The 14,613-nt window shown below is 38.2% G+C and overlaps 1 protein-coding gene across 1 annotated transcript in view; it reads right to left on the bottom strand.

Moving 5' to 3' along the window:
* The window catches only part of MYBPC1 (myosin binding protein C1), a gene marked incomplete at both ends in the record, with an annotated part of 98,434 nt that overhangs the window by 56,751 nt on the left and 27,070 nt on the right, over positions 1 to 14,613 (bottom strand). The window contains 3 exons of the mRNA XM_079714696.1: positions 8,372 to 8,482; positions 10,372 to 10,407; positions 10,966 to 11,004. Of these exons, the coding sequence (XP_079570822.1) occupies positions 8,372 to 8,482; positions 10,372 to 10,407; positions 10,966 to 11,004 (186 nt within the window). The remainder of the gene's footprint in view (positions 1 to 8,371; positions 8,483 to 10,371; positions 10,408 to 10,965; positions 11,005 to 14,613) is intronic.

Raw genomic sequence — 14,613 nt, 5'->3', positions numbered from 1 at the left:
TAATCCCTTGTCGGTCCCTTCATTTGCCTACAAATGAAGGCAATAGACTTGCCTGCATCAGGCAAGTCTATTGGTGTCATTTTTTCCAAGAGTATTTGCTCACTTCATGTTTCTGTGTCACATTTTTGTGATTATTGCAATATTTCAAACTTTTTCATTATTATTGTATTTGATATGGTGATCTGTGATCAGTGATCTTTGATGTTACTATTACAAAAAGATGACAACTCACTGAAGGCCTCAGATAACAGAATTTTTTACCAATAAAGTAACTTTAATTAAGGTATATACACTATTTGTTAGACACAACACTATTGCATACTTAATAGACTATAGTGTAGTGTAAGCATAACTTTTGTATGCACTAGGAGACCAAAAAATTCTTGGGACTCCTTTTAGTATGATATTTGCTTTATTCTGGTGGTCTGGAACCAAATCCACAGTATCTTCAAGGTATGAATAAATATGAAAAAAATGAAATAAAACAATTGGAAAACACACACACAATATACATATATATGTATATATATAGGTATGTATATATATTATATATATAATATATATATACACACATAGATTTTTTCCATTCTTGTTATTAGGCAAGATAATGACAAGTCTGGAATCATAAGCATATGACTAAATGAAACTGATCTTTCTGACGTAAACACTCCTGTCTTTTTTTTTTTTTTAGTTATTTCTGAGATACACATTTTAAAGAAATAACTAGAATTATGGCTTATAACATTATACCAGAACATACAAGATTTTTAGAAATTTCATATAATGTCTGAAACATTTATATTAACATATTTCCATACAAATAACCCAAAGAAAGTTCAGTATTAGTTGTTTTTTTGTTTGTTTGTTTGTTTATACTGCAGAGTCTAATTAGTCATCAATTTTATACACATCAGTGTATACATGTCAATCCCAATCGCTCAATTCAGTATGCCACCATCCCCACCCCACCGCAGTTTTCCCCCCTTGGTGTCCATACGTTTGCTCTCTACATCTGTGTCTCAACTTCTGCCCTGCAAACCGGTTCATCTCTACCATTTTTCTAGGTTCCACATACATGCGTTGATATACGATATTTGATTTTCTCCCTCTGACTTACTTCACTCTGTATGACAGTCTCTAGATCCATCCACATCTCAACAAATGACTCAATTTCGTTGCTTTTTATGGCTGAGTAATATTCCATTGTATATATGTACCACATCTTCTTTAGCCATTCATCTATCGATGGGCATTTAGGTTGCTTCCATGACCTGGCTATTATAAATAGTGCGTCAATGAACACTGGGGTGCATGTATCTTTTTGAATTATGGTTTTCTCTGGGTATGTGCCCAGTAGTGGGATTGCTGGGTCATATGATAATTCTATTTTTATTTTTTTAAGGAACCTCCATACTGTTCTCCATAGTGACTGTATCAATTTACATTCCCACCAACAGTACAAGAGGGTACCCTTTTCTCCACACCCACTCCAGCATTTGTTGTTTGTAGATTTTCGGATGATGTCCATTCTAACTGGTGTGAGGTGATACCTCATTGTGTTTTGATTTGCATTTCTCTAATAATTAGTGATGATGAGCAGCTTTTCATGTGCTTCTTGGCTATCTGTATGTCTTCTTTGGAGAAATGTCTATTTAGGTCTCCTGCCCATTTTTGGATTGGGCTGTTTCTTTAATATTGAGCTGCATGAGCTGTTTATGGATTTTGGAGATTAATCCTTTGTCTGTTGATTCGTTTGCAAATATTTTCTCCCATTCAGAGGGTTGTCTTTACATCATGTTTATGGTTTCCTTTGCTGTGCAAAAGCTTTGAAGTTTCATTAGGTGCCATTTGTTTATTTTTGGTTTTATTTCCATTACTCTAGGAGGTGGATCAAAAATGATCTTGCTGTGATTTATGTCAAAGAGTGTTCTTCCTATGTTTTCCTCTAAGAGTTTTATAGTGTCCGGTCTTACATTTAGATCATGAATCCATTTCGAATTTATTTTTGTGTATGGTGTTAGGGAGTGTTCTAATTTCATTCTTTTACATGTAGCTGTCCAGTTTTCCCAGCACCACTTATTTTTTTTTTTTTTTTTTTTTTTTTGCGGTAGGCGGGCCTCTCACTGTTGTGGCCTCTCCCCTTGCAGAGCACAGGCTCCGGAGCACAGGCTCAGTGGCCATGGCTCACGGGCCTAGTCGCTCTGCGGCATGTGGGATCTTCCCAGACCGGGGCACGAACCCGTGTCCCCTGCATCGGCAGGCGGACTCTCAACCACTGCGCCACCAGGGAAGCCCCCCAGCACCACTTATTGAAGAGACTCGCTTTTCTCCATTGCATATCTTTGCCTCCTTTGTCATAGATTAGTTGATCATAGGTGACTGGGTTTATCTGTAGGCTTTCTATCTTGTTCCATTGATCTGTTTTCTGTTTTTGTGCCAGTACCATATTGTTTTGATTACTGTAGCTTTGTAGTATAGTCTGAAGTCAGGGAGTCTGATTCCTCCAGCTCCGTTTTTTTTTTCTCAAGACTGCTTTGGCTATTTGGGGTTTTCTGTGTCTCCGTACAAATTTTGAGATGATATGTTCTAGTTCTGTAAAAAGTGTCATTGGTAATTTGATAGGGATTACATTGAATCTGTAAATTGCTTTGGGTAGTATAGTCATTTTCACAATATTGATTCTTCCAATACAAAAACATGGTATATCTCTCCATCTGTTGGTATCATCTTTAATTTATTTCATCAGTGTCTTATAGTTTTCTGCATACAGATCTTTTGTTTCCCTATGTAGGTTTATACCTAGGTATTTTATTCTTTTTGTTGCAATGGTAAATGGAAGTGTTTCCATAATTTCTCTTTCAGATTTTTCATCATTAGTGTATAGGAATGCAAGAGATTTCTGTGCATTAATTTTGTATCCTGCAACTTTACCAAATTCATTCTTTAGCTCTATTACTTTTCTGGTGGCATTTTTAGGATTCTTTATGTACAGTATCATGTCATATGCAAGCAGTGACAGTTTTACTTCTTCTTTTCCAATTTGTATTCCTTTTATTTCTTTTTCTTCTCTGATTGCTGTGGCTAGGACTTTCAAAACTATGTTGAATAATAGTGGTGAGAGTGGACATCCTTGTCTCATTCCTGCTCTTAGAGGAAATGCTTTCAGTTTTTCACCATTGAGAATGATGTTTGCTGTGGGTTTGTCATATACGGCCTTTATTATGTTGAGGTAGGTTCCCTCTATGCCCACTTTCTGGAGAGTTTTTATCATAAATGGGTGTTGAATTTTGTCAAAAGCTTTTTCTGCATCTATTGAGATGATCATATGGTTTTTATTCTTCAATTTGTTAATACGGTGTATCACATTGATTGATTTGCATATATTGAAGAATCCTTGCATTCCTGGGATAAATCCCACTTGATCATGGTGTATAATCCTTTTAATGTGTTGTTGGATTCTGTTTGCTAGTATTTTGTTGAGGATTTTTCCATCTATATTCATCAGTCATACTGGTCTGTAATTTTCTTTTTGTCTGGTATCTTTGGCTGGTTTTGGTATCAGGGTGATGGTGGCCTCATAGAATGAGTTTGGGAGTGTTCCTTCCTCTGCAATTTTTTGGAAGAGTTTGAGAAGGATGGGTGTTAGCTCTTCTCCAAATGTTTCATAGAATTCACCTGTGAAGCCATCTGGTCCTGGACTTTTGTTTGTTGGAAGATTTTTAATCACAGTCTCAATTTCACTACTTGTGATTCGTCTGTTCATATTTTCTGTTTCTTCCAGGTTCAGTCTTGGAAGGTTATACCTTTCTAAGATTTGTCCGTTTCTTCCAGGTTGTCCATTTTATTGGCATAGAGTTGCTTGTAGTAGTCTCTTAGGATGCTTTGTATTTCTGTGGTGTCTGTTATAATTTCTCCTTTTTCATTTCTAATTTTATTCATTTGAATCCTCTCCCTCTTTTTCTTGATGAGTCTGGCTAATGGTTTATCAATTTTGTTTATCTTCTCAAAGAACCAGCTTTTAGTTTTATTGATCTTTGCTATTGTTTTCTTTCTATTTCATTTATTTCTGCTCTGAAATTCGTGATTTCTTTCCTTCTGCTACCTTTGGGTTTTGTTTGTTCTTCTTTCTCTAGTTCCTGTAGGTGTAAGGTTAGATTGTTTACTTGAGATTTTTCTTGTTTCTTGAGGTAGGCTTGTATAGCTATAAACTTCCCTCTTAGAACTGCTTTTGCTGCATCCCATAGGCTTTGGATTGTCGTGTTTTCATTGACATTTCTCTCTAGGTATTTTTTGATTTCCTCTTTGATTTCTTCAGTGATCTCGTGGTTATTTAGTAACGTATTGTTTAGCCTCCATGTATTTGTGTTTTTTACGTTTTTTTCCCTGTAAGTCATTTCTAATCTCATAGCGTTGTGGTCAGAAAAGATACTTCATATGATTTCAATTTTCTTAAATTTACTGAGTCTTGATGTGTGACACAAGATGTGATCTATCCTGGAGAATGTTCCATGTGCCGTTGAGAAGAAACTGTAATCTTCTGTTTTTGGATGGAACGCCCTATAAATATCAATTAAATCTATCTGGTCTGTTGTGTCATTTAAAGCTTTTGTTTCCTTATTTATTTTCATTTTGGATGATCTGTCCATTGGTGTAAGTGAGGTGTTAAAGTCCCCCACTATTACTGTGTTACTGTCGATTTCCCCTTTTATAGCTGTTAGCAGTTGTCTTATGTATTGAGGCCACCTTAAGTTGTGTACATACATATTTATACTTGTTATATCTTCTTCTTGGATTGATCCCTTGATCATTATGTAGTATCCTTCCTTGTCTCTTGCAACATTCTTTATTTTAAAGTCTATTTTATCTGTTATGAGTTTTGCTGCTCCAGCTTTCTTTTGATTTCCATTTGCATGGAATATGTTTTTCCATCCCCTTACTTTCACTCTGTATGTGTCCCTAGGTCTGAAGTGGATCTCTTGTAGACAGCATATATATGGGTTTTGTTTTGGTATCCATTCAGCAAGCCTGTGTCTTTTGGTTGGAGCATTTAATCCATTCACGTTTAAGGTAATTATTGATATGTATGTTCCTATGACCATTTTCTTAATTGTTTTCGGTTTGTTGTTGTAGATCCTTTTCTTCTCTTGTGTTTCCCACTTAGAGAAGTTCCTTTGGCATTTGTTGTAGAGCTGGTTTGGTGGTGCTGAATTCTCTTATCCTTTGCTTTTCTGTAAAGCTTTTGATTTCTCCATCGAATATGAATGAGATCCTTGCCTGGTAGAGTAATCTTGGTTGTAGGTTCTTCCCTTTTATCACTTTAAGTATATCATGCCACTGCCTTCTGGCTTGTAGAGTTTCTGCTGAGAAATCAGCTGTTAACATTATGGGAGTTCCCTTGTATGTTATTTGTCATTTTTCCCTTGCTGCTTTCAATAATTTTTCTTTGTCTTTAATTTTTGCCAATTTGATTACTATGTGTCTCGGCATGTTTCTCCTTGTGTTTATCCCGTATGGGACTCGCTGCGCTTCCTGGACTTGGGTGGCTATTTCCTTTCCCATATTAGGGAATTTTTTGACTATAATCTCTTCAAATATTTTCTTGGGTCCTTTCTCTCTCTCTTCTCCTTTTGGAACCCCTACAATGTGAATGTTGTTGCATTTAATGTTGTCCCAGAGGTCTCTTACGCTGTCTTCATTCCTTTTCATTCTTTTGTCTTTATTCTGTTCTGCAGCAGTGAATTCCACCATTCTGTCTTCCAGGTCACTTCTCTGTTCTGCCCCAGTTATTCTGCTATTGATTCCTTCTAGTGTAGTTTTCACTTCAGTTATTGTATTGGTCATCTCTGTTTGTTCGTTCTTTAATTCTTCTAGGTCTTTGTTAAACTTTCTTGCATCTTCTCGATCTTTGCCTCCATTGTTTTTCTGAGGTCCTCGATCATCTTCACTATCATTTCTGAATTCTTTTTCTGGAAGGTTGCCTATCTCCATTTCATTTAGTTGTTTTTCTGGGGTATTATCTTGTTCCTTCATCTGGTACATAGCCCTCTGCCTTTTCATCTTGTCTATCTTACTGTGAATGTGGTTTTTGTTCCACAGGCTTTAGGATTATAGTTCTTCTTGCTTCTGCTCTCTGCTCTCTGGTGGATGAGGCTATCTAAGAGGCTTGATTGGAGGGACTGGTCGTGGGTGGAGCTGACTGTTGCTCTGGTGGGCAGAGCTCAGTAAAACTTTAATCCACTTGACTGTTGATGGGTGGGGCCTGGTTCCCTCCTTGTTGGTTGTTTGGCCTGAGGCAACCCAACACTGGAGTCTGCCTGGGCTCTTTGGTGGGGCTAATAACAGACTCTGGGAGGGCTCACGTCAAGCAGTACTTCCAAGAACGTCTGCTGTCAGTGTCCTTGTCCCCACGGTGAGCCACAGCCACCTCCACGCCTCTGCAGGAGACCCTCCAACACTAGCTGGTAGGTCTGGTTCAGTCTCCCCTGGGGTCACTGCTCCTTCCCCTGGGTTCCGATGCGCACACTACTTTGTGTGTGCCCTTCAAGAGTGGAGTCTCTGTTTCCCCCAGTCCTGTCAAAGTCCTGCAATCAATTCCCACTAGGCTTCAAAGTCTGATTCTCTAGGAATTCTTCCTCCCATTGCCGGACCCCCAGGTTGGGAAGCCTGACGTGGGGCTCAGAACCTTCAATCCATTGGGTGGACTTCTGTGGTATAAGTGTTCTCCAGTCTGTGAGTCACCCATCCAGCAGTTATGGGATTTGATTTTACTGTAATTGTACCCCTCCTACCGTCTCATTGTGGCTTCTCCTTTGTCTTTGGATGTGGGGTATCTTTTTTGGTGAGTTCCAATGTCTTCCTGTCAATGACTGTCCAGTAGCTAGTTGTGATTCTGGTGTTCTCACAAGAGGGAGTGAGAGCACGTCCTTCTACTCCGCCATCTTTTTGAGTTTATTTTTTCAACACTCCTGTTTGTATTGACTCATTAGACTCAAAGGACATCAAAATTCTAGCCCAGTTGGGGCTTCCCTGGTGGCACAGTGGTTGAGAGTCCACCTGCAGATGCAGGGGAACACGGGTTCGTGCCCCCGTCCGGGAAGATCCCACATGCCGTGGAGCGACTGGGCCCACCCGTGAGCCATGGCCACTGAGCCTGTGCATCCGGAGCCTGTGCTCCCCAATGGGAGAGGCCACAACAGTGAGAGGCCCGTGTACCGCAAAAAAAAAAAAAAAAAAAAAAAAAAAAAAAAAAATTCTAGCCCAGTGGCCATCCTAGCATTTTGGTGTCTTGCAGAAACATGAGGGGAGCAAAAAGTTTGATTCACATGCAGTGTGCTTCTACATTCTAGACCTGAAAGATGTAATTTTCAGACTGTAGTCAGCTGTGTATTCATTTGCATATTTGGTGACAAAGACTAGTTCTGATTACAATATGTTCCTTATAAAAATTCATTTAGTTAAAATTCCTGGACCCCCTGGTCATTCTCTGGCTTACCACCTTGTTTATTTCCTTCCTGGCACTTGTGATGGCTTTTGTGATGATCTGTTTTTTTAAATTTCTTCTTCTTTGCTCCTCCCATTAATACTGTAAATTCTGAGTGATCACATATTTTACTCAGTGTTCAGCACAGTGTCTAAAACAGGAGGTGTGTAATCGGTATGTTTTGAATGAATATATCCAAAGTTGAGCCATCTGTCTGACCAGCTTTCTCTGAGATACTAAATGTCATGATCCAGCATATCTGCAGATTTATAATCATCTTATGGAATGAGGTGTGTTGAAATGGCAGCAAACACTGGTTCTGAGCTTTAAGATATACCAGGTACTGTTCAAAGTACTTCACAAGTAGTATTATTCCCATTTTACAGATGAGGAAACTGATTTGAACCTACCCTGGCTCCAGGGTCCAGCCACTCAACTACTATGTGTACGGGTTACTGAAATGAAAGCTGTCACTCACTTTTTCAGGTTATAAAAAGCAGGGTTTAGTACATAATACAGTAGAATATTTTTCAGCCATAAAAAGGAATGAAGTACAGATTCATGCCACAACTTGGATAGGCCGTGAAAACATTATGCTAAGTGAAAGAAGCCAGACATAAAAGGTCATATATTATTGTGTGATTCCATTTATATTAAATATCCAGAATAGGGAAATTCTTAGAGACAGGTTGCCAGGGGTTGGAGGGGGAATGAGGGATAACTCTCCATGGGATACAAGGTTTCTTTCTGGGGTGATGAACATATTTGGGAACTTGGTTGCACAACACTGAGTGTACTAATAGCTACTGATTATTCACTTTGAAATGGTTAATTTTATGTGAATTTCATCTTTATTTGGGAAAAAAACAGGATTTAATGCTTGGCACTCACCAACTTTCACTGTTCCACCTTGAGGCTTTTCCACGAGCAGGGTGGATAGCTGACTGTTGGCATTCTGCTTATCCTGCTCCTCCCCTGATGGTGATTCGCCAACAGACCACTCTAATGAGCAGAAAGGAGGAAAAAGATCATTTCAGGGCCAGGTTCTTCTTGGGCAGACTTACCTGGGTTTGTTGTTCTTGTCAACACTGAAGCTTCTCTTTGTCTAATTAACCTGGATAAATATAACATCTTTCTTTCTATCCACCTCCCCAACAGCCATCAGTAGAGAGTGACAGATTCCCATTCTTACAGGGATATCTCTTCCACGATGGGATCAAGGAACATTTTCTAATTCCTAGAAATAGCAAAACTTTTCAGGAAGATTGTTACTCTTTCCTGGCAGCCAAGTTTCCTTTGTTTCCCCATCCTGCCTGTCCCCTGATAAATAATGTTGGGCAGGCTATGAAAGCAGTACTCTCATTGTTTTTCCAGGTGACTGGCTATAAGGCCAGGTCTATACAACATCTGAGTTGGAAAAGACTAAAGGGATGGATCAGTTTGCAGCTCAAGTGGGAAAGGTCAGACAAACAAGCCTGGCCTTGAATTTCTAGATGCCTCGCTGTTGTATGACTAGATAATTCTATTAGGATTGTATAGATGTGGCCATAGTTTGACAAGTAATAGATCACGACCTGCAGGCACAGATTTCAAGAATTCTAGGAGCGTCTTGAAAGGGAAGGAAAAAACTAGAAAAACAGAAAGAAAAATAAACTCTTCGAGGCTTTCCCATGAAGACAGACAAGCTGGAAATGAAGTTTATTTTGCATTTGCTAGTTTGCACTCCAGGTGCTTAGAAGGTATTAATCAGCAGTCAACTCCAATGACGAGGGTAGGAGAGAGAACGGTAGAAAGTTCCCCTGTCTCTGAGGACTGAATGAAGAGAAGTTCCGTTTTAGCCACTTAATAACTGGAAAAAAAACGTGTGGGTTGCCAACTCTCAACTTGTTAATGTTCCTTGAAAAGGAGGAAATGCAGATTTAGTTATTTTAGTTCCCATGTATCAATCATGTTTAGTATTTCTATTCATAGGCCATCATTTTCACAATGAAGTTAGGCAATGTAGTCACATGATTACACAATTTTAAAAAATACCCAAATTGATGTTAAAATTTTATGTTGTGTGTAATTGTAATATTCATAGTAATAGCAAATAGTGGCCATTAATGTTTGGAACAAGGATTTTTTTTGTTTTGTTCATTTCTATATCTGTGTCTGCAAAAATGCCTGGCCCATAAGACTCCCATAGCAGGATAATAGTAGGCCCTCAAACAAATTTGTTGAATGAATAAATGAACGAATAAATAAATAACCATCCAGAACTGTGGCTCCATGCAGAATTTGGAGGTGTTCTTTCAACTGTATGTAAATTTCCATAAAAATATGAATTATTATCTAATGTCGATATATCCCAGGAATGGCGATTTTAAAAGTCTCTTCGGGCCTCCCTGGTGGTGCAGTGGTTGGGAGTCCGCCTGCCGATGCAGGGGATACGGATTCGTGCCCCGGTCCGGGAGGATCCCTATGCCACGGAGCGGCTGGGCCCGTGAGCCATGGCCGCTGAGCCTGCACATCCGGAGCCTGTGCTCCACAACGGGAGAGGCCACAGCAGTGAGAGGCCTGCATACCGCCAAAAAAAAAAAAAAAAAAAAAAAGTCTCTTCATCTCTTTGTATTTGCCAAATGTTAAAAACGATAGTGATAATGAAACAAATGAACCTGTGGTATACGTGGCTAGATTCCTGAATTTATGTGTGTGTGTGTGTGTATCATGCAAAATTGTTTCTCAATGCATTAGTTTTCTAGTCAGAGGAATGTAATAAGAGATTGCTATAAAAGCTACAAACTGAATAAAACCAAGATTAGAATCAAATACAGCTTCAAGAAATGAGGTCATTAGTGATTACTATATTAGGATGGGGTCGGGACGCCTTGCTTCTGGCATGTGCTCACCTGAATCTTTTCTTTGCAGGGCCCGGCTACCCGAACCTGAAAGGAAAGCGTGATTTGGATGATACACGGGGTAGGGGGAGAAAATGGAGTGCTGACTTCAACCTTCTCGGATCCCCCAAATCCTGTCTCTTTTCATGATGGGGAGAAAAAAAGCTAGAAGTTGGCTTGGATGGAAAATCAGTAGGGCTTTAATTTTGAAAACATCTATAAAAAGTATGTGTTTTATTTAAAAAACAATAATAAAATTTTTAAAAATCCAAATAGCTAAAGAACAGGGGAAAAGAGTATATAGCTGGAAATGAAAGACATTTTTGCCCCTAAAAGTTATAGCCAAGAGTTACTACTTTTATTTATTTCACAAAGAACCTAGGGGCAGGACAGGAATAAAGACACAAAGAAAGCCTCTTGTTTAAAAGTTTCTCATGTTAAAAAAAAAATTGCCATTAAAGCCAACATTTTCCCTCTTCGGCACTGGCAAGATCTGAGTCCCCTGCTCCGAGCGTTGTCTCATCAAGGTGCTCTGTCGGTTCATTATCTTTACTGTGAATTAGTAATAAATTACAAAGTGGGGAAAGGGGTTGAAATCATCCTAACCTGGAGGCAGGGCACTAGGCGGGGAGGCTTCTTCTTCATCTGAAATAAGAAAGAGGAATAAAAAGTTAAGGAGAAAAGAACTTCATCCCGAGTATCCTGAGAAAAGAGAAATCTGCAAAAGAAGAAGAGAAACTACACAAAGCACTTAACTGATGACTAAGCCTTAGAAGACTTTCCACCTGAAAGATTAGACTTCAGTGTTTAAGGCAAAAGAGAAAAATAAACAATTAAAAGGGTGAGAGAGTTGGGTAATCCCAATGAAAGTAGCTTTAAAAATGGTACTCTATGCAAACGTTTTATATAATTGTAAGCTAGGAAAAAAATTAATGCTACAAATCTAACCCTGATGACATCAACAATGGAGGTGGTTTTTGAGTTCTTATTTTGTAGCCAAAGTCACTGACAGCATAATTCATATACCACATTCATTTGGACACAGACATAAAAGCATATGTTTTTATGTAACTTGAAAACTCAATACCCCCAGAAAACCTCATAATTAATTCCCCTTCTATATTTAGGTAACAAAAGTCAACATTAACTAGTATATATCAATTTGTCATACTTACTAAGTTCACCAATTATTATTATAGGGACTTTATCTGTTTTTTCCCAAGATTATATTGGTGTTGGCCAATATAATTTGAAAAACATTTACCAATTTGTAAAATATTTACAAATATTTTATATATGTGTAAAATATTTACCCATTTGTAAAATTCAAAATATGCCTTGTAGGGCTTCCCTGGTGGCGCAGTGGTTGAGAGTCCGCCTGCCGACGCAGGGGACGCGGGTTCGTGCCCCAGTCCGGGAGGATCCCGCATGCCGCAGAGCGGCTGGGCCCGTGAGCCATGGCCGCTGAGCCTGCACTTCCGGAGCCTGTGCTCCGCAACGGGAGAGGCAACGTGTACCGCAAAAAAATATATATACCTTGTAGTGTTTGTGCAAAGACACTGAATATTCCCTTTTCTAAAATGTCTAAATTTCCAAGTGTCTTACATTTTAGATGCTTAAATAGGTATTTGGTGTTATCTGAACCTCTGCCTCTTCCCTCCCAAAGCATGAACACTAGTGTTAGTGTAAATAATAATAATCTTTGTATTTAAAATATTAGAATAATTATGGGTTTCAAAATGTGAACTTAAATGACTATATAAAATAGGATACAGAAAACAAATGCACATGACTGTTAATTAAAAAGTGCTTTAAAAATTTCTGACAAGAGGTAAAAGAGCACAGGTATAACCTATTAGTATATTTACAACATATATTATTTACTACTCTGAAATTTCTTAAACTGTCAACCAGAGATATGTTTTGTTACTTTTTAACAAAATAACTAATGTAATATATAGAAAATCTTAATGTCTTATCTTCAGAACCCAAGAGGTGATTCACTGGATACTGTGGGATTCGGGATTCTTCAGAGGAAGCTTTCTGTGGTCAAAGAAGCTTTCAAAACACTAGGCTAAATAAAGTTAAATGCTTGTGTTTTATTGTATTGTTTGTGTGCTTTTACCGAAGGATGTCTCAAAGCCATCAGTGTGCTCATGTGTGTTGGCACTAGGGATGGAGATAAGAAATGATACACTATTAACATTTCCCAAACTTAGTTCACATTTGAATCCTTTTCTCCTGGAATGTCCATTAACTTTCCACAAAATCTTGCATTTGGGGAAGTATAGGTATTTCTGAGCTCCTAGGGGAATTCTGTATTTCAGAAGACTGCTAAACAATTAAAATTTTACATAACCAAAGATAAAATACCTTGCAATTTTTCTATTTTATTTGCCGTACATTTAACTCAGTATGTAGTATTTTACTCTTGACACCTATTTGAAGGCTTTTATTTACTAAAATATGTAAAGAATCTTGATCTAAAGCCCTGTAAAAATTCTTGAAAAATGAAGTTTAAAACTCAACCACATCCTAGAAAGGAGATTCCTTTGTTATATATAAACTAGAAACTAGAACCATTTTTAGTCAGATGAACACTTCATCTTATACAGGTTTGGCGGTTGTTTGTTTGCTTTGTGCACAGTGCCTAATAAACCCTTGAGTTAATTGTTTAGAATGCAAAATGATTGGGAAAAGAGTGTTCAGGGCTTCCCTGGTGGCGCAGTGGTTGAGAGTCCGCCTGCCGATGCAGGGGACACGGGTTCGTGCCCCGGTCCAGGAAGATTCCACATGCCACGGAGCGGCTGGGCCCGTGAGCCATGGCTGCTGAGCCTGCGCATCCAGAGCTTGTGCTCCGCAATGGGAGAGGCCACAACAGTGAGAGGCCCACATACCGAAAAAAAAAAAAAAGAGTGTTCACACACGTTCATAAAACTAAAATGAAAAGAGAAGCCATTTTTTAAGTAAAAACTTGATGGGTGATTAGTTTCAAAGTCCACTAAATGTTAAGACTATGTGGGGGACATACACAACTATTTTAGACTATTAAGACAGCACATATGAAAGCAGTGCTTCAAAGTATCATAAAAGATACTCTAGATGATCCAACATTATTTCCAAACAGTAATTACTTCTCAGTGGGCAATATTTGAGTCATTGTACATGGATTTTCAAATTTACTGAAGTGCTAGAAAAAATACAGTTGACGAGGGGCAACATTTATTGTTTCCCTTCTTTTAAATGTAGTTTTGGGAAGTTTCTTGGTGGTCTAGTTGTTAGGATTCTGGGCTTTCACTGCAGTGGCCTGGGTTCAATTCCTGGTCCGGGAACTGAGATCCTGCAAGCCACACAGTACACCCAAAATAAATAAATAAATACAAATTTTAAAAATAAATAGAAATAAAACAAAATGTTGATATTTAAATATATAAATAAATAAAAGTAGTTTTGGTCCTGGCATCCCCTTAGATTGGGAAATATAGCTAAGATATTGGGATTCTGACCCAAAATACTTGAAAAGTTGCCTGGTTGAATTTGGTTGAGTTGGTTAAGAATGAAAGGTTTAATTGTTCTTATTTACCATAGAAAAACAGGTTCTACTGCTAGGAGGGAAACTGAATATCCAAATCTTCTGGGTTATGCCTGATCCAACATCACATATATGAAAGGCATGGCATCATACAAAGAACATTTTCAAACCAAAAATAAAATATATGTCATATTTTCTTGTTTTCTATTTAAAAGTGACTACAGTGATGATGAAAACTTAAACATCTATTTTTGGCTCTTTAGAATACGGCCTACATGACACCACGGACCAAAAGCGACCTATCTTCCCTAGCTATGTAGAAGGGAAATTTACAAAATGTGTCTTTAAGTCATGGGAAAATAGCATTTATAAAACCATAAAAATGATTCTTTCAACACAGAAGTTCCCAATGAAGAACATCTGGAAAGTAGGGAAAGAACTTGGTCTCATATTACAAGCCTGGAATTTTTCGGGGGGGTCCACAGAAGGAAATCTGGAATGTGAGGGAGAGAACGCCAGAGACAGCGGGACGTGTACATTCCTGTAATTCTCCATGCTCTCTTGGGCATAAAATAACTTCTACCTATGGTTGACTTAAATTGCCTTTTTAAATCAATTTTTAAAGTATACGTACTTGGGACAATTGTTGAGATTTTAGAATGAAAGCATATAAAATTAAAATGTACTGTAAACAAACCTCAGTTAAATACTGATACAATACC

Source organism: Hyperoodon ampullatus (assembly GCF_949752795.1).
Source record: "Hyperoodon ampullatus genome assembly, chromosome: 11".
Classification (NCBI taxonomy): Eukaryota; Metazoa; Chordata; class Mammalia; order Artiodactyla; family Ziphiidae; genus Hyperoodon; species Hyperoodon ampullatus.
The sequence above is the reverse complement of the archived record's forward strand: the minus strand, read 5'-3'. Positions and strand labels throughout refer to the sequence as shown.